Source organism: Tupaia chinensis, unplaced genomic scaffold (genome assembly GCF_000334495.1).
Source record: "Tupaia chinensis unplaced genomic scaffold, TupChi_1.0 Scaffold141247_1, whole genome shotgun sequence".
NCBI lineage: Eukaryota > Metazoa > Chordata > Mammalia > Scandentia > Tupaiidae > Tupaia > Tupaia belangeri.
Window position 1 is genome coordinate 40,539 of NW_006201110.1, and position 26,023 is coordinate 66,561.

A 26,023-nucleotide genomic window follows, 5' to 3' on the forward strand; every position below is an offset into this window, starting at 1 on the left:
GCTAACTGCTGGTCCCTATTTTAAATTCTTTATCTGACATTTCCATGAGTCCCCTATTCTCTGGCTTCTTGGCTAGACTGAGGGGCAGGAGGGTGAAGTCTAGGCAGAGGGTCTCCAGTGGTCCTGGTCCCTGAATGGGGCCACTCAGAACTCAAATACAGATGGCTGCTGACTGGCTTATCCTGGCTCCTTGGCTAGATCTCGGGGACAGGAGGGTGAAGTCTGGACAGAGGGTCTTTCGTGGTCCCGATAAAAAAATAAAATAAATAAATAAAAAACTAACTTTTCTGGGACCAGCAGTTAGTGTAATGGCTATGTCACTGGACTCCCATGTAGTCGACCGCGGTTCGTGTCCCGGACCCGGTGGCTTAAAAATCACGCCGGGCATGTGTGAGTGCGTGCCCAAGATTCTGAGAGGAGAATGGAGGAGAAGGGATTGCGGCGTCGCCATCCCCCCTGGGGGGTGATTTCTCACTTTCGGTCTCTCTGTCTCTGTCAGTCTGGGGAGTGCACACACCCTATAGCAAAAACCTCTCAAAACAAACAAACAAACAAACAAAAAAACCTGACTTTTCAAACAGATGAATGGAAGTCCCTATTAACAAGGTGATAAGATGTGGAGGTTCAGAGAATTTTCTTTCGTCTTTATTGTCATCCAGATTAGTTTTGCTCCAAGTTCTGGAAGTTGTATAATGTTCTTCATCATCATTGTTGGGTGCACAGGGACCTGGAAATGGGTGGGACAATTACTTTCTGCTCATCTGTAATGAGACTCTCAGGGAGTCTAGTCCCAATGGCTGTGGAGCTCCTGTAAATACCTGGCTGTGATTCTCACAACATCCTTCCTGCTCAGAGGGCTAAAGCCATGAACACCTACTCTTCACTCACTCAGAATTTGTCTCTAAGATTTTGCAATCCTTAGATAAAGAGGCACATGGACCAGTTCCTCCAGGGTGACAGCAACAGCACCAATTTCTCCCAGGTAATATTGTAGTGGTGGAGAAGCTAATTTTTCTTTACTGATGAGTGAACTTGTTTCGTGAATTTCCTTTGCTAAATATTTCCCATCCAGGAGTAAAAGTCAAAGTCCTGAATCCAGGGCCAGCAGGTGGTGTGGTGGTAAAGGTGCTGGATTTCCACATGGTTGACTGGTTTGAGTTCTGGACTTGGTGGCTTGAAATCACAACAAATAAATAATGTTTTTTATTTTTGTTTAAAGGCCTGAATCCATCAGCTGAACATGAGATAAACACACTAATAACCAGTTGCTTCTCTTCTATGAGCTACTAAAGAGTGGGAGAAGATGGGATATTAAGAGAGGAGGGCTATGTATATGTCTGTGTATAGTCTCTGTTATCTTTCACAGAATTAATGTAATGAGTCCAGTGGGACCAGCCATTTAGGACTGGGAGTGGGAAGTAGGGGAGTAGGAATTAGAGACATATTCTGACTGAGTAACAACTCTCATAAAGGTTTTGTTACCATGACCAGGGCTTCAGCTTGACTTCCTGAATCCAGAGCTTCAGCTTCTGCATTTCAGATCTCTGCATCTGGGCTCAGACGCATGAGCGGGACCAACCAGTCGCGCGTGTCCGAGTTCCTCCTCCTGGGCCTCTCCAGGCAGCCCCGGCAGCAGCAGCTGCTCTTCGTGCTCTTCCTGAGCATGTACCTGGCCACGGCCCTGGGGAACCTGCTCATCGTGCTGGCCGTGGCCACAGACTCCCGCCTGCACACCCCCATGTACTTCTTCCTCAGCCACCTGTCCTTCGTGGATGTCTGCTTCTCCTCCACCACTGTGCCCAAGATGCTGGCCAGTCACGTGCTCGGGGCGCGGACCATCTCCTTCCCCGGGTGTCTCACACAGATGTTCTTTGTCTTTGTGTTTGTGGACATGGACAATTTCCTCCTGGCTGTGATGGCGTACGACCGCTTTGTTGCAGTCTGCCACCCCTTACATTACACAACAAAGATGACCCCTCGGCTCTGTGTCCTGCTGGTGGTGGGATCGTGGGTTGTTGCCATCCTGGATATGCTACTGCACACCCTGCTGATGGCTCGACTCTCATTTTGTGCAGACAATGCCATCCCTCACTTCTTCTGTGATGTGACCCCCCTCCTGCAACTCTCCTGCTCAGATACGCACCTCAATGAAGTGATGATTCTTTTTGAGGCAGGGCTGATAATGGTCGCTCCGTTTGTTTTCATCCTGGTGTCATATATTCGTATTGCTTATGCTGTCTGGCAAGTCCCATCCACAAAGGGAAGGTGGAAGGCTTTTTCCACCTGTGGATCCCACTTGGCTGTGGTTTTCCTCTTCTATGGCACCATCATCTCTCTGTATTTTAACCCCTCATCTCCCCACTCAGCAGACAAAGATATAGCAGCCGCTGTGATGTATACAGTGGTGACCCCCATGCTCAACCCTTTCATCTACAGCCTGAGGAACAGGGACATGAAAGGGGCTCTTGGAAAAGTGATTGCTATGAAAGTATTTTCTACTCAATGATATGGACTAGAAAAAAATCATAGAGGGAACTAATTTCCTACAGAATCCTGACTGCTTTTTCTACTGTGTGAAACTTAGCATTTGTCTTTTCTGAGACATGTACCCTCTATCTTGAAGGAACTAGCCTTTTTCTTTCCTTCCTTCCTTTTCTTTTTTGTTTTTAAGGTTTTTGACATAAGGTGCATGTGCTTGCTGGAGAGAGACAAAGAGAGGGAAAGTGAGAAATCAGCTCCTGGAGAGTTGGCCAAACCACAATCCCTTCTCCTCCATTCTCCTCTCAGATTTTGGGCATGCATACACATGCTCATTACTGTCTTCAAGTCTCCATATCTAGGACTAGAACAGTGGTTGGCCATGTGGAAATCTAGTGTCTTAATTACACCACCACCTGCTAGCCCCGAGGGAACAAAACTTTTTTTTTTTAAAGAGGTTTTTGCCTTAGGGTACCTGGGCTCACTGTGTGACAATCAGAGGGAAAGTGAGAAATCATCCCCCAAGGAGGGATGGCCATGCCACAATCTCTTCTCCACTATCTTCCTGGGATTTTGGGCACGCGTGCACACACACCTGATATGAGTTATAAGCCACCAGGTCTGGGACTCCAACTGCAGTTGGCCATGTGGGAGTCTAGCAACTTAGCCACTATGCCATCTGCTGGCCCCAGAACAAAACTTTTAATACAGACTTAAAGTTAAAGATGGGAGTGCCTTTAATCAAATGGCTTGAACATTCCTGTTGTCAATGCCCTCTCACCAAAATCTACCAAAGCCTTTGGCCAGAACTGCCATCTTCCAGTAATCCACCAAAATGATGAACACACCCAATATATGTTCTTTTAGAAAACATGGAGAGGTTCCTTTGGCAACATACATTGAAATCTACAAGAAAGATAGAGATTCAAGATGTAGACATCAAGGGAATGGGGGCTGTTCAAAAACGCCCCAAAAATGTTACCATGGCAAAACTGGAAGAGTCTACAGTGTTACCCAGCATGCTGTTGGCACTGTTTAAACAAACAAGGGCAAGATTCTCACCAAGAGAATTAATGTGCGTATTGAGCGTATTAAGCATTCTAAGAGCAGAGATAGCTTCCCTAAAACATATGAAGGAAAATGACCAGAAAAAGAAGGATGCCAGAGAGAAAGGTTACTGGGTTCAACCAAAATGTCAGCCTGTTCCACCCAGAGCAGCACACTTTGTGAGAACCAATGGAAAGGAACCTGAGTTACTGGAATCTATTCCCTATGAACTCATGGAATGATGAGTGTTAACAATCAATAAACCCTAGTCTATAAATGTTTTTCCTAAAAAAACAAACAAAAAGAAACTAGGGACAGGCAAGTGGCATGACAGTTAACTCCCACATGGCCAACCACGAATCGAGTCCCAGACCTGGTGGCTTGCTTTCTCACTCCCCCTCACCCGCACCCCCGGTCAAATTAAAAAAAATAATAATAATTTTTAAAAAGCTACTAGAAACACAGGTGTAGTTGAATACATTGGGTTTATTAGCATTATAAAAAGGAAAAATTGGGGAATCATGAGGTGTCTAGATAAGAGGGTAATTAAGAGGATTTACTGTAAGACTCAGGATTTCGTGATGTGATATGAAGAAGAATTAGAAACTAGGTCTTTTCTCTGTATTAGCTGTTACTGAGTAGGGACAGTTCTGATTAGGTAACTTATTTTGTCTAAAAGGAAGGAAGACTACTATACATACCAAGGCCAAAGCTGTGACTGGCAAGGAAGCAGCAGTCACTCATGTCAGCAAGCACAGGAGACATTTGTTCCCTTTTGTGGATAGGACAAGTTACGTTTTTGTGCTTAGACATGATTACAAAAGGTCTTCTTTTGTCTTGCTGCATTTGACACAGAGTGGCCTTATCCAATACTGACCTTCTATGAAATTCTCTGTTCACGAGGAAAAGACCACAACCCGGTTGTGAGTGCCAGGTCACCTCCTGAATATTAATGCTATTTAGTCTTTCTACAACAGAGACTTTGATAGGAACATATCTGATGGGAAAATAAGACTGTTGTTGGAACAAGAAGTGGAGGGTTTATTTAGAGTTCCAGAAAGCCCAAATTTTGCCACTTACTTGAGCTAATTGTTTTTATCTTCCTACTTGAGCTTTACATATCACATACCATTATAGCAAAAATATGGATAAGTCAAACAAGAAAGAAATACCTTCCATGGGACCCAGTCAATGGCACTGTGACACTGGACCTGTATGACAAGGTCCTGGGTTTGTGTCTCAGGCCTCCCTGTACATGCTCAGTGCACACAAGTGCCCACCATCCTGGCTGGCTGAGGCTGAGAGAAGCCGGGGTGTGAAGACTCTGTTGGGGTGCCCCTCCTTCTCTCTCTCAGAAGATAAATAAAAATGTAACTCCCACACCCAAATATCCAGATACCCAAGTATATCTTTTTTTTTATTGATCTGTTGCATCTATTTCAATTCACTCAAGATATTATTTTTAAAGAATTATTTTATTGGGACCAGCAGTTGGCATAATGGCTATGTCACTGGACTCCCATGTGGTCAACCGCGATTTGAGTCCTAGACCTGGTGGCTTGGGCTCACGCCAGGGGCGTGTGCGGGCATGCCCAAGATCCCGAGAAGAGATTGGAGAAGGGATTGTGGCATGGCCATCCCCCCTGGGGGGTGATTTCTCGCTTTCTGTCTCTCTCTCTCTCTGTCTTCATGGCCCTATAGCAAAAACCTCTCTCTCAAAAAAAAAAGAATTATTTTATTTAATTTTATTTATTATTATTTTTTAATTTGACCAGAGAGGAGAGGTGAAGTGAGAAAGCAAGCCACCAAGTTTGGGAACTAAACTGTAGTTGGCCATGTAGGAGTTTAGCGGCTTAACTACCACACTACCAGCTAGCCCCTCAAGATATTTAGATACTAATTTACATCCTGATTTTTCAACTTTCATTTTATAATAAAAGCTTTTCCAAATTACTATATTGTCTCTGAAATGTTTAAATTGCCCTTTTTAGTTCCATCAAGTTGCTCTAGCAACTTGTGGGATCCAGCTGCCCCCAACTCCATGGCATCTACTGGCCCAAAGAAACCTTTTACTTTTAAACACGTATCTGTAGCCATCGTCAACTACTTCTTATGGTCAAATTCCTAAAAGCAGCCATTCTGGATGATAGCTAACACTGCAATTCATATTTACCAATTGCCTTCCAGAAAGTTATCAAATTATTTTTCAGCAAGGAATGGGATTGCCTTTTACGACATTGTAATAATGTTTGAAGTTGTTAGTTTTGTCTTTATTAAATAAAATTACTAAAATACTGTTTTAATTTTCACATATATTTCAATTTGTATTTTCTTTCTTTCTTTCTTTTTTTTTTTTTTGCTAATGCAACAAAGCTTTTTTACAAATTTAAAAAATTATCCTTTATCTGGGGCCAGCAGGTGGCATAGTGTTTAAGGTGCTAGATGCCACATGGCTGACTGCAGTTTGAGTCCCAGACCAAGTGGTTTGAAAAAAATGCCAGGTACATGTGTGTGTGAACCCAAAATCCCAAGAAGAGAACAGAGAAGAAGAGACTGTGGTGTGGCCATCTCCCCTAAAGGGCAATTATTCACTTTCTCTCTGGCAAGCGCTCATGTTGTCCATGTGAGATCCAGCCACCTTTAACCACCATGCTACGGGTCAGTCCAATTCCATTTTTTTTTTTTTGAGAGGTTTTTGCTATAGGGCGCGTGCGCTCGCCAGAGAGAGAGAGACATAGAGACAGAAAGTGAGAAATCACCCCCCAGGGGGGATGGTCACGCCGCAATCCCTTCTCCTCCATTCTCCTCTTGGGATCTTGGGCATGCACGCACACACTCCCACCTTGAGTTCTAAGCCACCGGGTCCGGGACGCAAACCACGGTCGACTACGTGGGAGTCCAGCGACATAGCCATTACGCTAACTGCTGGTTCCCTAATTCAATTTATTTAATACACAACACATAGGCCTATTTCTCTTTGTGTGAGTTTTGGTAGATAGTGTCTTTTTTTTTTTATAGAAATTTATTTTCTTTTTAAAAAGATTTATTTATTTTTACTTGTACTTACTATCATTATTCTTCAATTTTGACCAGAGAGCGACAGACAGAAAAGGAGAGTGAGAAGCAATCTGTTCACCTAGATAACAAGTTTATGGACACAGAGTTGTTTATATTCTTTTATTATTCTTTCACAGTCCAGGGAATCAGTAGTGATTGTCCCTCTTCTATTTTTGTCTTTTTTTTTTAGATTTATTTTATCATTATTATTTTAATGAAAAAGTATAGAACATACATACTATGGAATTTTTTAATTTTGAAGGATTTTTGCTATAGGGCGTGTATGCTCACCAGAGAGAGAAACAGAAAACAAGAAATCGCCCCTCCAGAATGGATGGCCACGCCATAATCCCTTATCCCCCAGTCTCCTCTTGGGATTTTGGGCACACGTGCACATGCACTTGGTGTGAGTTTCAAGCCACTGGGTCCAGGACTTGAACCGCAGTTGACCACATGGGAGTCCAGTGCCTTAAATTAAACACTATTCCACCTGCTGGTCCCATATACTATGGAATATTTTTAAATTTTCTACAAGGCATGCACTCATGAGAGAGAGAGAGAGAGAGAGCGCACACACAAACTGCCAGGTCTGGGACTTGAACTGCAGTCAGCCATGTAGGAATTCAGTGCCTTAACCACCACACCACCTGCTAGTCCTTTTTTTAGTTTTTTGTTTGTTTTTTCCGTAGGGCACATGTGGTCTCCAGAGACAGAGAAAAAGTGAGAAATCACTTCCCTAGAGAGGACAGTCACTATGCAATCCCTTTTTCTCCATTTTCCCCCTGGGATTTTGGGCATATACATGCATGTGCCTGGCATGATATATATATAAATATTTTAGTTAGATTGAATAGAAGTTTATCAATTTTGCTGTTATTTAAAAAGAACCAGCAGGCTAGCCCATGGCCTAGTAGTTAAGATAGATGGATTCCACATAGTCAATCATGCAGTTCAAACCTCAGTCCTAGACAGCCTGAAAAACACTCTGGTAGGACTAGTAGACAGTGTAGGGGGTGTGTTGCTAGACTCCCATGTAGCTGACCACGGTGTGAGTTCCAGACCTGTGGCTTAAAACTCACACCAGGTACATGTGTGTGTGTGCCCAAGATCCCAGGAGGAGAATGGAGAAGGGATTACTACATGGCCATCCCCACTGTGGGGAGGGGTGATTTCTCACTTTCCCTCTGTTTCTGAGAGCATACACACCCTAGGCAAAATCTCTTTAAACAAACAAACAAACCCACACTGGTATGTGTGAATTCGTGAACAAAATCCCTAGAGGGAGATGGAGAAGTGATTGCAGTGTGACTGTTCCCCATGGGAGAGGGAGGTGCTTTCTCATCCCTTCCCTCCGGTGAGCATGTGTGCTCTCTAGCAAATAAATGAATAAAAAGAACCAGCTTTTGTTTAATTGATTTTGATTTGTTTTCAATTAATTGATTTCTGCTCTAAATTTCATTATTACTTTTTTCCTTTTACTTCAGATTTAATTTGCCCTTCCTTTTCTAGTTACCTAAGGTAAACAGATTATTGAATTCAGACCTTTCTTCTTTTCTAATATATGCATTCAATGCTTTAAATTTCCCTGTAAGCAGTGCTTTTGCTACATCCCACAATTTTGCTAAATTCTGTTTTTGTTTTAATGTATTAATAGTTAAAGATATTGGAGACCAACAGATGGCATAATGGTTACATTGCTGTACTCCCAAGTAGTTGACAGTGGTTTGAATCCCAGACCTGGTGACTTAAAATTCACACTGAGTACATGTGTGCTCAAAATACAGAGAGAACGGAGAAGGAACTGCAGCGTGACCATGTCCCCCTGGGGGATGATTTCTCGCTTTCTCTCTCTCCCTCTCTGTCTCTCTGGCAAGTGCAATCACCTATGGGAAAACTCTCTTTTTTTGGGGGGGGGGGAGATTTTCACTGTAGGGCGCGTGCGCTCGCCAGACAGACAGAGAGAGACATAGAGACAGAAAAGCGAGAAATCATCCCCCAGGGGGAATGGTCACGCCACAATCCCTTCTCCTTCATTCTCCTCTCGGGATCTTGGGCACGCACGCACACGCGCCCGGCGTGAGTTTTAAGCCACCGGGTCCGGGACACAAACCGCGGTCGACTACGTGGGAGTCCAGCGACATAGCCATTACGCTAACTGCTGGTTCCCGGCAAAACTCTCTTAAAAAAAAAAAAAAAGTTAAAGATATCTTGGGGCCAGCAGATGATGTAATTGTTATGTCACTGGACTCCCACATGGCTGACCATGGTTCTAGTCCTGGATCTGGAAACTTGAAATGCATTCCAGGTGCGTGTATGTGTGTGCCCAAGATCCTGCGAATGGAGGATTGAGGCATGGCCATCCCCTCTGGGGGGTGATTTCTCACTTTCTATCTGTCTCTGTCTCTCCAGCAAGTGCATGTACCCCAAAGCAAAAATCTCTCTGAAAAAAAAAAAATCTTGAAATTTCTTTTAACACTTCTTTGACCCACATGCTATTTAGAAGTATGATGTTTAATTTTTAAATATTTGGTGATTTTCCAGGTATCTTTCTTATTGACTTCCAGTGTAATTTCATTGTGAGATGACAGCATGCTCTGTAGGATTTCCATTCTTTCAAACTTGCCAAGGTATGTTTTATGGTCCAGAATGTAGTCTATTATTAGTCAAGGTATCCTAGAGAGAACCAAAAGTGTATGTACAGACACCTGAGAGAAGACTTTGGCTCATGTAACTACAGTGGCTGAGAAGTCCCACAACAGGTCACCTGGAGCTGGTACCTGGCACTATGAAAGGGGAAGATCACTGATGGCAATTCTCTACCTCACCCCAGACCAGGGGATTCATATTGTTGGGCAGTGGCCACAGACACTAGTAATTTTAGAAGCTACTGTGGTGATTTTACTGTGCTCCTAGTGTTGAACAACCTCTGAGAGCAGGCCAGCAGGTGGTGTAGTGGTTAAGGACACTGGACTCCCACATGGTCAACCACAGTTCAAGTCCCAGACCTGATGGCTTGTTTTCTCAGTTTCCTTCTCTCTCTGTTCTTCTCTAGTCAAAGAAAGAAAGAAAGTTAAATACAAAATAATAATAAAGAAAAAGAAAACCTCTGATAGCAAGAGCTATCCATAGACATAAGTGGGCTAGACTGAGCCCTGAGCAATTTTACAACAGTGGCTTTTACCTTGGCTGACCTTTGGGATCACCTGGAAGCTGACAGATTTTTTACTTGGTCAAACTTGAGTCAGGCTTTTGAAACTTCTCCTAGGGTCCACCTGTGCACTTCCTCATAAAATCGTTTTAGCCAAGTCCTGTTAAATCAGTTTAGCAAGAATCCACCCATCTTCAATACATGGTTACCCTCAATATCTGATTAGGTTCATCCTCTTCTAGTATTCCCCAGATGATGCCTTACCACCTAGTCTAGTTTCGGCAAGAATCCTTTAGGTGTTTAGCCACCATCCCTCTAACTCCTGATGCTTTCTCTTATAACTTTCCATTTCATTGATCCCCACCATGGTCCTTGGATATAAATTCCCATTTGCCCATGCTATATTAAAAATTAAGTCCATTTCTCTCAACTCCAAGACATTGCAATGCGGTGGTCTCTACACCTACTCCAATGGTCCTGAATAAAGATTTCCTTACCAGGCTTCAGCAAGTATCATTGAACTTTTTCTTTAACAGTGTCTTAAAAAAACTGATGTACAGGGGCCAGCAGATGGCACGGTGGTTAAGCTGCTGGACTCCCACGTTGCTGACCGCCAGACCTGGCAGCCTGGTTTCTCACTTTGTCTCCCTGTCTGTCTCTGATGAGTGCATGTGCCTTTTAAAAAAAAAAAAAAAAAAAAAAAAGCAAGCTTTGAAACATATTATACATTAAAAAACAAAACAAAACTAATGTATGAACCCAGTGAAATTGTAATTTAATCAGTCTGGGGAGGGCTCTCAGCCTGAGGGTTTTTAAAAGCCCTACAGGTGATTTTAGTGGGCAGCCAAGTTAAGAATCACTGATTTAGATGTTCAGGAAAAGGACAATCCAACACAGAAGACCAAGGAGTAGTAGTCAATGAAATAGGCAAAAAGCCAGTAAAGGATGTTCTGCAAACTTGAGCAGGGAAAGATTTCAGGAAAGGAGTGATCAATGATGTAAAATGCCAAAGAAACAGCCAAAGACCAACGGGCAGCTTGTTGAGGTTTTTGCACTAAAGTGTTCTCACTTGGGAGAGAGACACAGTGGGAGGGAAAGTGAGAAATCACCCCCGAAGGGGGATGGCCATGCTGCAATCCCTTCTCCTCCCAGGATCTTGAACGTGCAGTCTCAAGTGTACAGCCTGAGTTTTCTTTCTTTTTTTTTTTTTTTGAGAGGTTTTTGCTATAGGGCACGTGCACTTGCCAGAAAGACAGAGACAGAGAGAAAAAAGCGAGAAATCACTCCCTGGGGGGATGGCCACACTGCAATCCCTTTTCCTCCATACTCCTCTTGGGATCTTGGGCATGCACACACACATGCCCGGCATGAGTTTAAGCCGCCGGGTCTGGGACTCAAACTGCGGTCGACTACATGGGTGTCCAGCGACATAGCCATTATGCTAACTGCTGGTCCCTGCAGTTTGTGTTTCAACCCACTGGGTCCAGGACTTGAACTGTGGTGGGCCATATGGGAGTCCAGGAACATAACTGCTACGCCATCTGCTAGTCCCTACTAATGGGTATTTGAAGGCTGGATTTGAGGAAATTAGAGCACATTGGTGATTTTAGTGATTGTTGACAAAATCAATTTGGTGAAGTGACAGGGATAAAGGTAAAACTGTATGGGCTCAAGAGAGAAAGGAAAAAGACCCACCCTGTCAACTGAGATGAATGAAAACACTGTTATTACCTTTATAATAACCCTTCATATTTATTCAACTAAAGATTGTTCCTAATTTTTCAGTATTATGTTATGATTTTTTTAATGACATTAAATTTCTGAGCCAAGAGGTAATAATTGTTTAACATTCTTGTCACAGTGTAGACAGATGTCACCGTCATCCCTTTTGCCAAACCACACATTTACACATACACAAAAAAAAACCCTGTGCTTGTTTAATACACCTAAAATGACATCTTGTTCTTTTCACATATAATTATCTGATTACTATTATAGTAAGCCTGAACATTCATGTTTCCTAGCCATTCCTATTTAAAAATTGTTCCTTTCTTGTCATTTAACGCCACCTCCCCTAAGCACTCTCAGAAAACCCCACACTCTTCCGGAATCCTGTTGTTTCTAGCACCTGTCATCACTTGTGCTACATACGCACCTATACGTGATGGTCTTAATCTCCCTCCGACTCAAGCCCCCCCGAAACAGCTGGCTGTTTAGAGGATAGTTTTGATGTGTAGGAGCTACTGGAACTGATCACTCGTTTTTTGTATTTTCTAGCTCTTGCTGCTATACTGGAAACCATTAGGTCATCAGAAAAGTCATGACATATTTTTCACAGAAAGCCATAGAAAATACGTAGTGACTTTTCCGACAACCCAATGTTGTTGTTCACTTTTTTTTCCCATTTATTTTTCCAGTTATTTAGTAACTTTTGGACAGCCTCCCAGAGGTTCTGGCATTTGTGGTTGGCCCATGCCCTCTGTCCTACTGTATGACTATACTATCCATCCAGAGTATTACCTAGACTTCCAAAGAATAATACTGATACTGGCAGTCAATTCTGTCCCCACTTTTAAAGGGTACTGCTGGCTTGAAATACAGTTAAAGAACAGTTTCTGTGGCCTTTAAGTATTTTATTTCCTGTTACTGTTTCAAAATTTCTTTGTTTTAGAATGCTTTGTACTGAAACACAAACCTTAGAATTATGTGTTAAAAATCAATCAAAAACCAATAGGCACTGGGAACTGGCAGGTGGCGTGGTGAAGGCACTGGACACACCCACATGGCCGACCATGGTTCAAGTCCTGGACCTGGTGGCTTGCTTTCTCACTTTCCTCTCTCTTTCTCTCTCTCCAGTCAAATTAAAATTAATGAATGAATGAATAAAATTTAATAAAATAATTATTAAAACAAAACAAAACCAAAACCAAAAGGCAGGACCAGTAGGTGGTGCAGAGTTCAAGATTCCTGGATCCCATTTGGCTGGCTGCATAGTTTGAGGCCAGGATCCAGTGGGCCAGCAGGTGGCGTGGTGGTTAAGGTGCTGGACTTCCACATGGCTGACCACAGCTTGCATCCCAGACTTGGTGGCTTATTCTCTTACTTTCTCTGTCTCTACCTGGTCAAAAAAAAAAAAAAAAAAAAAAAAAAAAATCATGCTGGGCATGTGCACATGTGTGCCCAATATCCTGGGAGGAGAATGGAAAAGGGATTCCAGTCTGGCCATCTCCCTGGAGTTGGGGGGTGATTTCTCATTTTCCCTCTCACTGTCTCTGTCTCTGTCTGGAGAGTGCACACACCTTCAGACAAAAACCTCTTTTAAAAAAAAATATATATGTACTATATATATGTATATTATATATGTGTGTGTGTGTATGTGAAAAAATATTTACAATAACAAAATTATGTAGAATTAAGAGAAAAAATTTAACTTAGGGATGTTCTAATAAGTGGAAAGGTATGTTTCTGAACAGGAAAAGTTTTTGTAACAATTTTTCCCAACCAGTTGATAGATTTAACCCACTCCAAGCCAAATATCAATGTAAGACATTGGGAAACCTAATGCAAAACTGATCAAGAATCCCTAACTTATACCCATGAAGGCACCACTGACCTTGCTTAAAGGCAGAGAGGACAGGAGGGTCTGGCTATCAGGAGGCCAAAGACAACAAACAGTCATTACAATGAAGACTTGGAATCCTGTGTCTTGGGAGGCAATATGAGCTGACTTCTAGAGACATGAGTTCTAACAAAATCCTTTCCCTGTGCGATAGTGACCATCCCACTGTAAAAGTTCTGATGACGATGTAGAGGGGAAGCAAGCCTATGGTAAGGTAAGCCCTAGATTTAAGCCAACTTTTTCCTGCCTTCATCCAGGTACAGCCTTCCTTTTCAAACTCCTGGGACTTCCTTTCTAGTAGGTAAGATCATGGCTCAGCAGAGGGACAAGGGCTTTCCACTAATAGGCTGATGCTTGGGCCTGAACCATCCAAACCTCTTTTGGCAAGGGAGAGGAACCAGACAGCTGTTTGAAAGTAGACAGCTGAACATAATACAGCAAGAACAATAGACATTTTTAAACTATGAAAGATTTCTGGAAAACAGTTCGTTTTCACCACAAATTGCAAATGTTATTGGTTATTAGTTTTGATCACATACAAATAAGTCTTTGACATTCAAATGCTGCGGTTTTCCCATATTCGAAGTAAACAATTCCTTTCAACAATCAAGCCTGAACAGGGTGGTCTTAAGAGGGTTATATGAATTGCTATTAGAAGCTGTTGGCTTTACAAATCAGTAGGATGGTTCTTTCAGAGAAACACAGTTCCAGACAGGGAACTTTGCATTCTTTTTTTCAAGTGTGAATTCCCACATGGGAAATAAAAGGGTTAACTTTCAATAGACATGAGATACTCTGTTCACAAGTAAGCAGGCTCTAGACTAAACATTCAGTCTTTCTCAGAAAAGGTATGTGATCTGTACACTGTTGTACAACTTCACAAACAAAAGATCCTTAGTCCAAAAAGCCTGGATGCTAATTGAGGTATAGCCCTTAAAGTCGTTTATTTTGCTGTGAATTTTCTAACAACTTGAGGTTTCAACCAACATGGGTATATATACAATTTTGGCTATAATGAGGTTTTTCACATCTCTATCTTTTCAGATAGCCTGGGAATTCAGAATTTCTTACAAAACTTTTCAGTTTGAGGTAGGACCATCAGAACTTTCCTGGTCCCACTTAAGCTTTTGGGTCTTAAATGCCACATGGGTTTTCTCATGCCGGGTACAGTTTGAAAGCCGGCCAAATCTCCTCCCACATTTTTTGCAACTATATGGCCTCACAGCATCATGACTCTTCAGATGAAGCACAAAGTCTGCATTCCTTGGGAAGGTTTTCCCACATTCTATACACCGAAATATTTTTTCGCGTATATGAATTTCTTCATGTCGACTCCGATGAGAATTCTGACGAAAGTTTTTCCCACACTGAGAACAGGAATAAGGTTTCTCCCCTGTATGGATTCGCTCATGTTTATTGAGGTTTGTTTTATGATTGAAGCTTTTCCCACAATGACTACAGTCATAGGGTTTTTCTCCGGTGTGAGTCCTCTGGTGGGAAATGAGGTAAGAACTTTCATTAAACTGTTTCCCACACAGTGGGCAAGTGTACCATCTCCTTGTTCTTCGATTTCTAGTAAGTGCAATAACATTGATATCCACAAATTTGGATAGTTCCTCTAGTGGAGAATCATTTTCAATGGTGATTAAAAGATTCCTCATTTTCTTTTTTTGTGGAACAGATGTTTTTAGTCTTTCTTCTTCACGGCAATCTGGAGTTTGTTCAGAGACCAAAGAACAATCCATTTCACCCCAATCTGAAGATTTCTCTCTCAAATCTGCATTCTCGACAGATTCCTTTTGAAGGTCTTCACCCTCAGGATTATTGTCATTGACTAATGAGACAGAGAGAGAATTGAATAACTTTTGAGAGATATGACAACAGCAGGTAGGGGAAAAAAGTCTGATTTCTCATGAAACAATAACCTTGAAAGTTATAAGTCTGAGGACTGGCAGTAATACTCCCTATCATTCTTACTGAGGATGAGATACATGACTGATAAAGATTTCCATCCCCCACAATGTATGTACAGGGTCTTTTTACTTTAAAATTTTTAAAAAATAAAATGAGTGGGGGATGTACTGAAAAACTTTTATCTGTTTTCTCAACAGGCATCAATTATGCAACAAGTTCATACTGGCTTTATACTTCATATAGAACACTCAGCTAAGGACTAGGAAAGGAAGAATATAAACAATAAAGGTCCCACTCATAATCTTTTTTTTCTTAAGAGAGATTTTTGCTATAGAGTGCATGTGCTTGCCATAGAGACCAAAAGAGAGATGGAAAGAAAGTGAGAAATAACTCCCCTGAGGGAATGGACACACCACAATCCCTTCTCCTCCACTCTCCTCTAGAAGATTTTGGTCATGCATGCACACACACTCGGCATGAGTTTCAAGCCTCTGGGTCTGGGACTCAAACAATGGTCAGCTATGTGGGAGTCCAGCGATGTAACCATTACACTACTTGCCAGTCCCATACTACTCGTAATCTTTAGGAGTATAATAAATGAACAGTAAGAGATGAATTGCTTCTAGATTATCTCTATGTTAATTAACATCACAATATTACAGCACTGAATATTCTAATATCCAGTGCAATGGAAAACTGGGAACAAGTTTTGTGCCAAATGGCAAAAATTAAAGGAAGTATAACATTTTCACACAAGGGATTATTATTTGGCCATTAAGAGACTATAATAAACTAAATTAAACTATGGTATTAGAAGTTAGGAGTGCTTTTCTTTGAGGAAGACAAATTGAGCCAGGGGCACGAGAGGGATTGCTGGGTACTATAGTCAATTGTGAGTGGTGATTAGATGGGTGTGCACATTCTATGAAAATGTGAGTATACTTATTTTAGACTTTTTTGTATTTATACTACAAAAAAATTCTGTGTAAACTGATTATAAACACTAGACAATGAAGTGAAAAAAGTATGCTGTGAGCACGTGAGATGACAAGGGACACCTAAATTCTGAACAATTCACTGAGAGTAGAGGTTTGCCTTTTTTTTTTTTTTTTTTTTTTTAAAGATTTAACTTTATTTATTTATTTTTAAAATTAGACCGGAGGGGAGGGAGAAAAAGTGAGAAAGAGAGCTGCCAGGTCAAGGACTCAAACCATGGTCAGCCATGTGAGAGTCCAGTATCCTTAACCACCATGCCACCTGCCAGCCCTGAGTAGAGGGTTTAAATCAAGCATTGAGATACACAGCTAATCCTGAAACTAGCTGTGAATCTTTGTTGGATTTAGCAATTTTACACCAATAGATTTTTTTTTTTACCACTCCCTTAGGTTAGTGAAAATGACTGTTCAGGCATATGCCACCCCCCACCCAATTTTTTTTTAATTGTTTAATTTTATTTGTTCTTATTTTTAATTTGGCCAGAGAAAGACAGAGAAAGAGAAAGGGAAAATGAGAAAGCAAGTTGCCAGGTCTGGGACTTGAACCACAGTCAACCATGTGGGAGTCCAACAACATAACTGCTATGCTGTCAGCTGGCCTCATTTGCCAATTTTTAAAAATTAATTAATTAACTTATTTATTTTATGTTTAGGTTTTTGCCACAGGGCATGCTTGCTGGAGAAAGAGAGAGAGAGAGAAATAACACCCTGGAGGGATGGCCACACAGCAATCCCTACTGCTCCATTCTCCTTTCAGGATCTTGGGGATGCACGCACATGTGCTTGGCATAATTTTCAAGCCACCAGGTCTAAGAATGAAACTACAGTTGGCCATGTGGGAGTCCAGCCTTATACAAATCACCTTCTGGCTCAACACCACTTTTTTTTTTTTTTTTTGGAGGTTTTTCTTAGTATAGGGCATGTGCACTCGCCAGACAGACAGAGAGATAGAAAGCGAGAAATCGCTCCCCGGGAGGATGGCCATTCTCCTCTTGGGATCTTGGGCACGCACGCACGCACACGCGCCCGGCCTGAGTTTAAGCCACTGGGTCCAGGACTCGAACCGTGGTCGACCATGTTGGAGTCCACCAACATAGCCATTACACTAACTGCTGGTACCCAACACCACTCTTGATATATACTGCCATAAGGTTTTCCAAAGTTGTTCAAATCTTAATATAGTCATCAAATATGAATACCAATTTACCTAATCTTGCTAGCATTAAGTCTTACAACATTTAACAAGTAACAAATAGATTCTTATTATAGATGTATTTCACATTTTGGGTTAAGACATTCATACATCTTTTTTTTTTGAGAAAGGTTTTTGCTATAGGGTGCATGCGCTTGCCAGAAAAAGAGAGAGAGAGAGAGACAGAGAGAGAGAAATCACCCCTCAGCGGGATGGCCACACCACACTCCCTTCTACTCCATTCTCTCAGGATCTTGGGCATGCACGCACATACACCCAGCATTGAGTTTAAGCCCCTGGGTCTGGGACTCAGACCGCAGTTGACTACATGGGAGTCCTGCAACATAGTCATTATGCCAACTGCTGGCCCCCCATTCATACATCTTTTTTTTTTTAATGGGAGCCCAGCAACATCGCCATTACACTAACTGCTGGTTCCCCCATTCATACATCTTAAAAATTAGAAATCTCAATCTCTTTTTCAATCATAATTGATTTTTTTCATTGCTAGAGGGCACATGCACTTGCCAGACAAGAAGAGCATTCTCCTATTATCTTCTCCATCCCTGGGGACTTGTGCGCACGCACGCACTCACGCGCGCACACACGCACACAATTTTTTTTATGCTGCTGGGTCAGAATTCAAACTATGGTCACCCATGTGGGATCTGGCTCCCTTAACCACCAGGCTTCAGGGTAGCCTGTAATGTATTTTTAGAAATTATTTTAACTTTATTATTTATTTTAATTTGACCAGTGTGTGTGTGTGTGTGAGAGAGAGAGACAGACAGACAGAGAAAGTGAAAAAGCAAGCCACCAGGTCTAAGACTTGAACCATGGCCAGCCATGTGGGAGTCCAACCTTACCCCTCCCCCCCCCTGCCTGAAATGTATTTTTAACTGAAGCTTCTGCTGGAAGTCTACAACAGAAAACCAGAAAAAAAAAAAAAAATACACCAGTCTTTCAAGATCTCACAAAGTTCTATTTTCTTTCTGAACATTCTTCTATGACTTAGTTTTATAGCTAACTCTAATATATTTGGAGTTTAATTTGGTGGCCTCGCCACAATCACTTCTCCTCTTGAGATTTTGCGCATGCACATACACATGCTGGCATGAGTTTCAAGTTGCCGGGTCCAGTCGGTTATGTGGGAGTCCAGTGATGTAACCATTATATCATGTGCTGGTCCAATAAATCTTTCTTTTTTTTTAAAAAAAAAAAAGATTATTTTAACTTTATTTATTATTATTTTCCAATTTGACCAGAGAGAGAGAAAGTGAGAAAGGAAGCCACCAGGTCTAGGACTTGAACCATGGTTGGCCATGTGGGAGTCCAGACCCCCTAACCACCACACCGCCTGCCAGCCCCCAATAAATAATTATTTAAATTAAAATGGGGAATGGCAGGTGGCGTGGGGGTTGAGGTAGTTGTACTCCCACGACTGTTCCTGGCCCTGGCAGCATGAAAAACACACACATATATGTGTGTGCCCGGAATCCCAAAAGGAGAATGGATGAGAAGGGATTGTGGCGTGGCCATCTCTGGCAATAGCTAAACAGAGCATAACCATCCTCCCCTGAAAGATGCTCTCTTCCTCTTTTTCCCCTATAGGGCATGTGCACCTGCCAGAGAGAATCAAAGTGAGAAATATCCCCCATGGGACCAGCAGTTAAGTGTAATGGCTATGTCCCTGGACTCCCATGTAGTCGACTGCAGTTCAAGTCCCGGACCTGGCGGCTTAAACTCACGCTGGGCGTGTGTGTATGTGTGCCCAAAATCTCGAGAGGAGAATGGAGAAGGGATTGTGGCGTGGCCATCCCCTCTGGGGGGTGATTTCTCACTGTCTGTCTGTCTCTGTCTTTCTGGCGAGCACACATGTGGTAGAGCAAAAACATCTCCATAAAAAAAAAAGAAAAAGAAAAAGAAAAAGAAAATCATCCCCTGACATCGCAATCCCTCCTCCATTCTCATCTCAAGATTTTGTGCATGCCTACACGTGCCTGGTGTAATTTTCAAGCTACCAGACCCGCAACTCAAACCGTGCAGCTGGCCATGTGAGATCCAGTGCCCTAACCTCCACACCATTTGCTGGTCTTCTGTCTCTCTTTTGGTGCTTGTACCTTCTGGCAAATTTAAAACAGTCCTTTACCTTGCTGATTTAAGAAACCAACTTTATCACATACTAAGCTCACGTGTGTATTTGAGGCCATTTCTAAAATTTTTATTCCATCCCACTGGTCTATCTACTCATATGCCAATACCACACTGTTTTAGTTACAGAGGCTTTCTGGACTGCTTTTAATTCCTGATAGGACTAGAATCTCTCCCAAATGCTCATTTATTATAAAATGTTTTAATCTTATTTATTTTTCCAACTGAATTTGAGAGCAGATTGTCCAGTTCTAGGGGGAAAGTCCTACATTGGTGTTGCTGAACAGACTAGATTGAATTCATATATCAACTTAGGAAGAAATGATCTTTTTAAGATGTTAAAGAAACCTTCCTAGCCAAGAACATGGTAATTATTTTCATTCATTCAGATTATGTTTGTGCTGTTTAGAAGTGTTTTAAGGTTTCATCATAAATTTAGAACATTTCCTAAATTGATTTTAAGATACTTACTTAATCTTTCATGCTATTTTTTTTTTTTTTTGAGATATTTTCACTATAGGCTGCGTGCGCTCACCAGACAGACAGAGAGACGTATAGACAGAAAGCGAGAAATCACCCCCCAGGGGGGACGGTCACGCCGCAATCCCTTCTCCTCCATTCTCCTCTCAGGATCTTGGGCACGCACACACACGCGGCGCCCGGCATGAATTTTAAGCCACCAGGTCCAGGACGTGAACTGTAGTCGACTACGTGGGAATCCAGCAACACAGCCATTACGCTAACTGCTGATTCCCCATTCTATTTCTTTTAGAGAATTATTTTATTTAACTTTGTTATCATTTGTTTTAATTTGACTAGAGAAAAACAGAGAAAATGAGAAAGCAAGCTGCCAGGTCCAAGACTCGAACTGCTATCAGTCATGTGGGAGTCCAGTGTCTCTAACCAGCACACCATCCGCTGGCCTCCATGTTTCTTTTTTTCTGAGAGAATTATTAATTCCATTTATTACTTTTTAAAAATTTGACCAGACAGAGAGAAAGAGGGAAAGGGAAATTAACAATGCAAGCCACCAGGTCCAGGACTTGAACCGTGGTCAGCCATGTGGGAATCCAGTGCCATTAATTACCATGCCATCTGCCGTTCCCACCCTCAAGTTTCTATTTTAATAGGGTCTCCCACAGTAATCATCTAAATAATTGTCTGTCTGTATGTGTGAAAGCTAATGATTCCTGTGTATTAATTTTACATTTTCTGATATTCTCTAGGGTAAGGGAGTCCATGGAGGGATTATCTTCCACATGGCTGGCCCTGATACCGGGAAGGTTGGAGACCGCTGCTCTAGGATTTTTCAGTTGTACATCAAATGTAAACAGAGATAGTTTCACCTTTTTCTCAAAAGGTATACATCTGATTTCTTTCCCATCTAATGCACTGGTTAATATCTAAAGCAATATTGAATAGTAGTAGTGAGCTGGTCCCTAACTCAATAGTTAAGGAAGTAAGATCCCAAATGGCCAGTTGTAGATCAAATCCTGGCCCCTGGGGCTTGAAAAGCAAGCTGGTTATGTGTGCATGTAAACCCAATATCCTGATGAGGAAGAGGAATGAAAGAAAAAGGATTACAGTGTGACCACACCTCACTGGAGGGTGCTTCCTCCCTCTGGTACGGGCACATACCCTCTGGCAAAAAAAGAAACTTGTCAGTGACAGCAGGCTTCACTGTCAGTGACAGCGGGTTTCATGTCATATACCTAATTTTAGTAACAATGTCTCCCAGTGTTTCCCATTAAAGGAACACTTTAATGTTGGGTTAAAAGCTGAATAAGGGAACCAGCAGTTGGCGTAATGGCTATGTCACTGGACTCTCATGTAGTTGACCGTGGTTCGAGTCCCGGATCTGGTGGCTTAAATTCACATCAGGAGCGTGTGCATGCGTGCCCAAGACCCCAAGAGGAGAATGAAGGAGAAGGGACTGCAGCATGGCCATCTGCCCTGGGGGGTGATTTCTCCCTTTCTGTGAGAAACTAGTAAGATAGGGTTGAAAATTCAATCATCATAATGGATTTGTGTCTCCCCAGACAATGCCTCGATTGCCTACTCTCTGCTCAACTTCAGCTTCAGATGCAACGGCCCCAAAGGCAAAGGTAAAACTATTAGGCACCCAGTAGACACCTGCCTCTAGGGTAGCAGTGCATTTCTAGAGAAAACTGAAGTATCCCCTAGGTGGCTAAAGAGAGACTGCTGCCAGCTCAGTTCAGATGTAGCACTGGGGACATTTGTCAACCAATACTGAGAAACAGAGACTAACAAGGAAGGTCCTGTTCACTACTTACCTAGCGAATTCAAAGCAAAATCCCTGCCAGGAGGCAGAACAGCACTGGGCCATGACTTCAAACTGAAGCCAGATTCTCTAAGTCCACTTCTTACACTGTGTGAATTACAAGTTTCTTTACCCCCCCCCCGACTCAGTTCTGCCATCTGTAAAGCAGTAATAATTCCTCTACACCACAGTACTACTGTGGATAGTACGTGAGACCATTAATGCACACAAAGCACTTGGATGAGTGCCTAGTACCTAAAAGCACTTAAGTGCTCAGTGTTAGGAAATATTTTCACCCAACAGTAGGATATGTTTTCACTTAACAATAGTAGGCATCACACCTACTAAACAAAAAGAAAAAAAGGGAGGAGGATTTAAAAGAATTAATTATATGTCCAACAGAAACATTAATTTAAATATACCTGTTGGGAAACTGTAGGCACCCAAAAACGGATTCAGAAGCAGTCTGCCTACATTTTTAATGTGTTTGAATGTCTTGCTTAATCAAGAGAAGTCCCTTGTCCCCTTGCTGCCCACAAGATACAGGGGATATAGCCACCCTCAGCTGGAGCTCTGTGGCTAGGCTTTGTTGCCTGGGATAAAAAACAAACAAACAAAAAAAAAAACGCTAAAATGTAAGCACATGTGCTTAAAAGATGTGAATAGTTGGGGCCAGCAGGTGGCGTACTGATTAAAGAGCTAGATTCCCCTATGGCTAACTGGGGTTCATGTCCTAGACCTGGAGACTTGAAACTCATGCCAGGTATGTGTGTATGTATGCCCAAAATCCCAGGAGGAAAACAGAGGATTTTTTGGTGTGGCCATCCCCTCTGGGGGTTGATTTCCTGCTTTCTCTTTGTCCTTCTGGTGAGTGCATGTACCCTATGGCAAAAATCTCTCTCTAGGAGGAAAAAAAAAAAAGATGTGAACAGTGCCCTAGAGGCTCAAAAGATTAAGGGCATGCTTTTCCTATAACTTAAAACACACACACACACAAAATATTTGATTTCTTACCTAATAACACCATCTCTCCAACATCACTGTCACCCTCCTTCTCTGAGGTGGGTTGCTGAACAGGATCCAGGCTCACACATTCTTCTTGAGAGTGAAATACATTCAAATCTTCAAAAACCAGTTCCTGAAAGAGTAAAAGGCCCTTTCCTCTTAGTAACTGAGGTTTCCTGACTGTCCTGCTGGTAAAAGACTGAGACACAGAGATCAGGGGAAGGGAGGCCAAATGGGAGCTACACATCCCACACAGGTGCAGCACAGACAGGACAGCCAGGCTGAGAGGAGCTGGAAGAAAAGCAGAAGAATGTGCTTTTATACAGGGGATGGTCAAGCAGGGGAGATGAGGCACTCAGTGAGCAGGAAAACCAAACCCACCTCAGGGTTAGCTTTCACACACAGAGACACTGCCTGTTTCTGCTGGATTCCTTCTCTAGGCAGAATCTTCACTAAAGGTTGAGGATGCACTGGTAAAAGAGGAAGCTGCAGTTAGTGAAAAACTCAGCAAGGGTCAGCTAGGTGATGTGGTAGTTGAGTCGGCTGGATCCCACAGGCGCCAGCTGGATCCCACAGGGCCTACTGTGCAGCTGTTCCAGACCTGGTGGCTTGAATGTGCATGCCCCAGAAACCAAGAGGAGAATGAAGAAGGGAAGGAGAGATCATAGTGTGGGCATCCCCCTGCTGGGGATGACCTGGGAGTCAACTGAAGTTGATTGAGTAATTCACCTGATATCCTTATCCTATAAAGATGTGTATCCCAGAATGTTTGGGTAAAATTGACATTTCAAAAGACACTTCGTTTATTTTGTGGCTTTACACACTTCTAGCATATCTCTCAAGCTCCAGCTTGAAAAAAAGTACTTCTTTCTAATATATTAATGTATTGGAATTGACTCCTTTCCTTCCTTCTTTTCTTTCTTTCTCTCTCTCTCTCTTTTTTTTTTTTCATTTACTACAGGGCACGTACATTTGCCAGAGAGAGAGAAAAGAGAAAGTGAGGAAGCATTCTCCCCTGCCTCCCCCAGAGGGGATGACCACATGACAATCCCTTCTCTCCTCGTTTCTCAGGATTTTGGGCACAAACTCACACCCATTGTGTTTTTCAAGTCACGAGGTCCAAGACTCAATCAACCACACAGCCAATCACGTGGGATCTAGCTGCCTTAACCACTACATCACCCAGAATTGACTCCTTTTTCAGAATCTACCATCCTAACCCAAATTCATGAACAGAGAAGCCTGTCTCAGTGGTACTGGGGAGTACCACTTTCTTCTCTTCTAGTGAACAAGCATGTGCTTCTCACCTCTGTTCTGAAGGCTTGAGCTCAAATCCTTCATAATAACCAAGGTCTCCTTGACTTTCTGACTGGGCTGGACCAGGCTTGGCTTGGGCAAGAAGGTGAGGAAGTGTTCTAGTACCAGCTGGTGGATGGTCTTAGGTCCACTAGTGGCATCTCGAAGTAGGTCTTGGCCCAGTTTGGAGTCAGGAGGAACTCTCAGAATAAAGGACTTTGGCTTTGCAGGCATAGGAACCACTTTTGCAGCCATGATGCCTTGCAATCACAGATAATACTTGTTTCTGGGGACTTCAGGAGTCACCTCTTACTGAAGTTAATCTGTCAGAGAGCCAAGCTGTAAAGAGAGAAACCACAGATTATTCACAAGACTAGGGAGGGATGACTGTACTCCAATATGTGGCTTGGGTAGTGAGGTTACATAACATGTAAATCAGAACTGCAAAACAGCTGGAGTAGAGAAATTGTAAGTGAAAAGGAAGGCCCATGAACAGTGCACTCTTTGAAAAGGCCCAAATGGAAGATCCTCAGAATGAAGACCAGAGAATGTCCAAATCTCGAGGAACAAATGGAAGAGAGCAAAAGGTGGCGGGCAGAAGACCAAGAGCTATACTCCAGGGAAATATTGAGTACAAAACTCACTCGGGGGACCAGCAGTTAGTGTAATGGCTATGTCGCTGGACTCCCACGTAGTTGACCGCGGTTCGTGTCCTGGACCCGGTGGCTTAAACTCACACCAGGCACGTGTGCGTGCATGCTCAAGATCCCGAGAGAAGAATGGAGGAGAAGGGATTGCCCGTGGCCATCCCCCCTGGGGGGTGATTTCTCGCTTTCTGTCTCTCTGTCTCTGTCTGTCTGGCGAGCGCACGTGCCCTATAGCGAAAATCTCTCAAAAAAACAAAACAAAACAAAACAAAACCACAACTCACTCAGGAAGGGTTTAACTCAGGCTTGTAGAAAGAACTATGGGTGGGGTCAGTCAATGGTGTAAGGGTTAAAGCGCTGGACTCCCACATGCCCCACCCCTGTTTAAGTCTAGAAGTGGTGGCTTGAAAAATCACACCGGGTACATGCATATGGGAGCCCAAAATCCCTGAGGAGATTGGAAGAGAAGGGACTGCAGCGTGACTATAACCGCTGGGAATGATTTCACACTCTCTCACTGTTTCTGTTTCTCCAGTGAGCACGCCCGCCTTTAAAGAAAGAAAGAAAGATCAATAGGCTACAAAGAAAAGGAAAGAAAAAAGAAAGCTCAATGGACTAGCAGACATGAAGTCTGGGGTCTAACACCGAGGGCATCTGCTTAGAAGCAGGCTGGTCTGACTCTGCATATTGTGCCCCTCAGACCCCGCTCCCTCTGGTGCCCTTCGGAGATCCGTTAACGACTCTCCAAGGAAGCAAAAGCAAGGCCAGGCAGTGCCCGCACATGGCGGCTGTGCCGGGGACATCCCACTAGGGCCCACTCTGGGCCCTCTCCCACTGGCCACCGGGCACCTTTACCTCAAGCACAGTCGGCTGCGCTACTCGGAGCCCGCACTGGGCTCGCTCCCGGGTAGGTGCCGCCAGCAACGCACTCGCTCCTCGCCCCAGAGGCCGCAGCCCGGCTCCCACCCTCGCAGCGCTCCTCACCTCTTCCGGCCTCTGCGGCCCCTGGGCGCTGGCTGGGGACGGCTCAGAGACCGAGGCGCTAGGGACCGGGAAACTAGGCGCGAGAAACCCAGCCCTGCCCTCGCCCTTCCGACTGTCCGCACAGGCCGCCGGCGACGATTGGTGCGCGCCGCCTCAGGTTGAGGAGGACCGCAGCGGCGCGACGCCTTCTGGGAGACCGGCGCCGCCAC

At 43.2% G+C, this 26,023-nt stretch overlaps 2 protein-coding genes across 3 annotated transcripts; one reads left to right on the forward strand and one right to left on the reverse strand.

Annotated features, from left to right (window-relative positions):
* The first annotated feature begins 1,561 nt into the window (after window positions 1–1,561).
* On the forward strand, window positions 1,562–2,506 carry LOC102470382 (olfactory receptor 1F1). The gene has a single exon (XM_006163006.2). The coding sequence runs from the start codon at window positions 1,565–1,567 to the stop codon at window positions 2,504–2,506; it is 942 nt and encodes a 313-aa protein (XP_006163068.1). The 5' UTR covers window positions 1,562–1,564.
* Window positions 2,507–13,838: 11,332 nt separating this feature from the next.
* Window positions 13,839–26,010, reverse strand: ZNF200 (zinc finger protein 200). 2 transcript variants are annotated; one of them, XM_006162963.3, is made up of 5 exons: window positions 25,815–26,010; window positions 24,195–24,522; window positions 23,269–23,357; window positions 22,897–23,020; window positions 13,839–15,183 (listed from the first exon to the last, which is right to left on the reverse strand). In XM_006162963.3, the coding sequence occupies exons 2-5, from the start codon at window positions 24,436–24,438 to the stop codon at window positions 14,429–14,431; spliced, it is 1,212 nt and encodes a 403-aa protein (XP_006163025.1). In that variant the 5' UTR covers window positions 24,439–24,522; window positions 25,815–26,010; the 3' UTR covers window positions 13,839–14,428. The 2 variants fall into 2 exon arrangements, with proteins under 2 accessions (XP_006163025.1, XP_014437402.1); XM_014581916.2 differs by having other exon boundaries at window positions 25,686–26,010.
* Window positions 26,011–26,023: the final 13 nt, after the last annotated feature.

What these genes read in the sequence shown, in the direction of transcription:
- ZNF200 (XM_006162963.3), bottom strand. Translation starts at nt 24,438, where the DNA reads ATGGCTGCAAAAGTGGTTCCTATGCCTGCAAAGCCAAAGTCCTTTATT. An exon ending in GTGTGAAAGCTAACCCTGAG is followed by an intron (nt 23,021 to 23,268) that starts GTGGGTTTGGTT and finishes TTACTCTTTCAG; the next exon opens with GAACTGGTTTTTGAAGATTT. An exon ending in TGGAGAGATGGTGTTATTAG is followed by an intron (nt 15,184 to 22,896) that starts GTAAGAAATCAA and finishes CTGTCTCATTAG; the next exon opens with TCAATGACAATAATCCTGAG.
- LOC102470382 (XM_006163006.2), top strand. Translation starts at nt 1,565, where the DNA reads ATGAGCGGGACCAACCAGTCGCGCGTGTCCGAGTTCCTCCTCCTGGGC.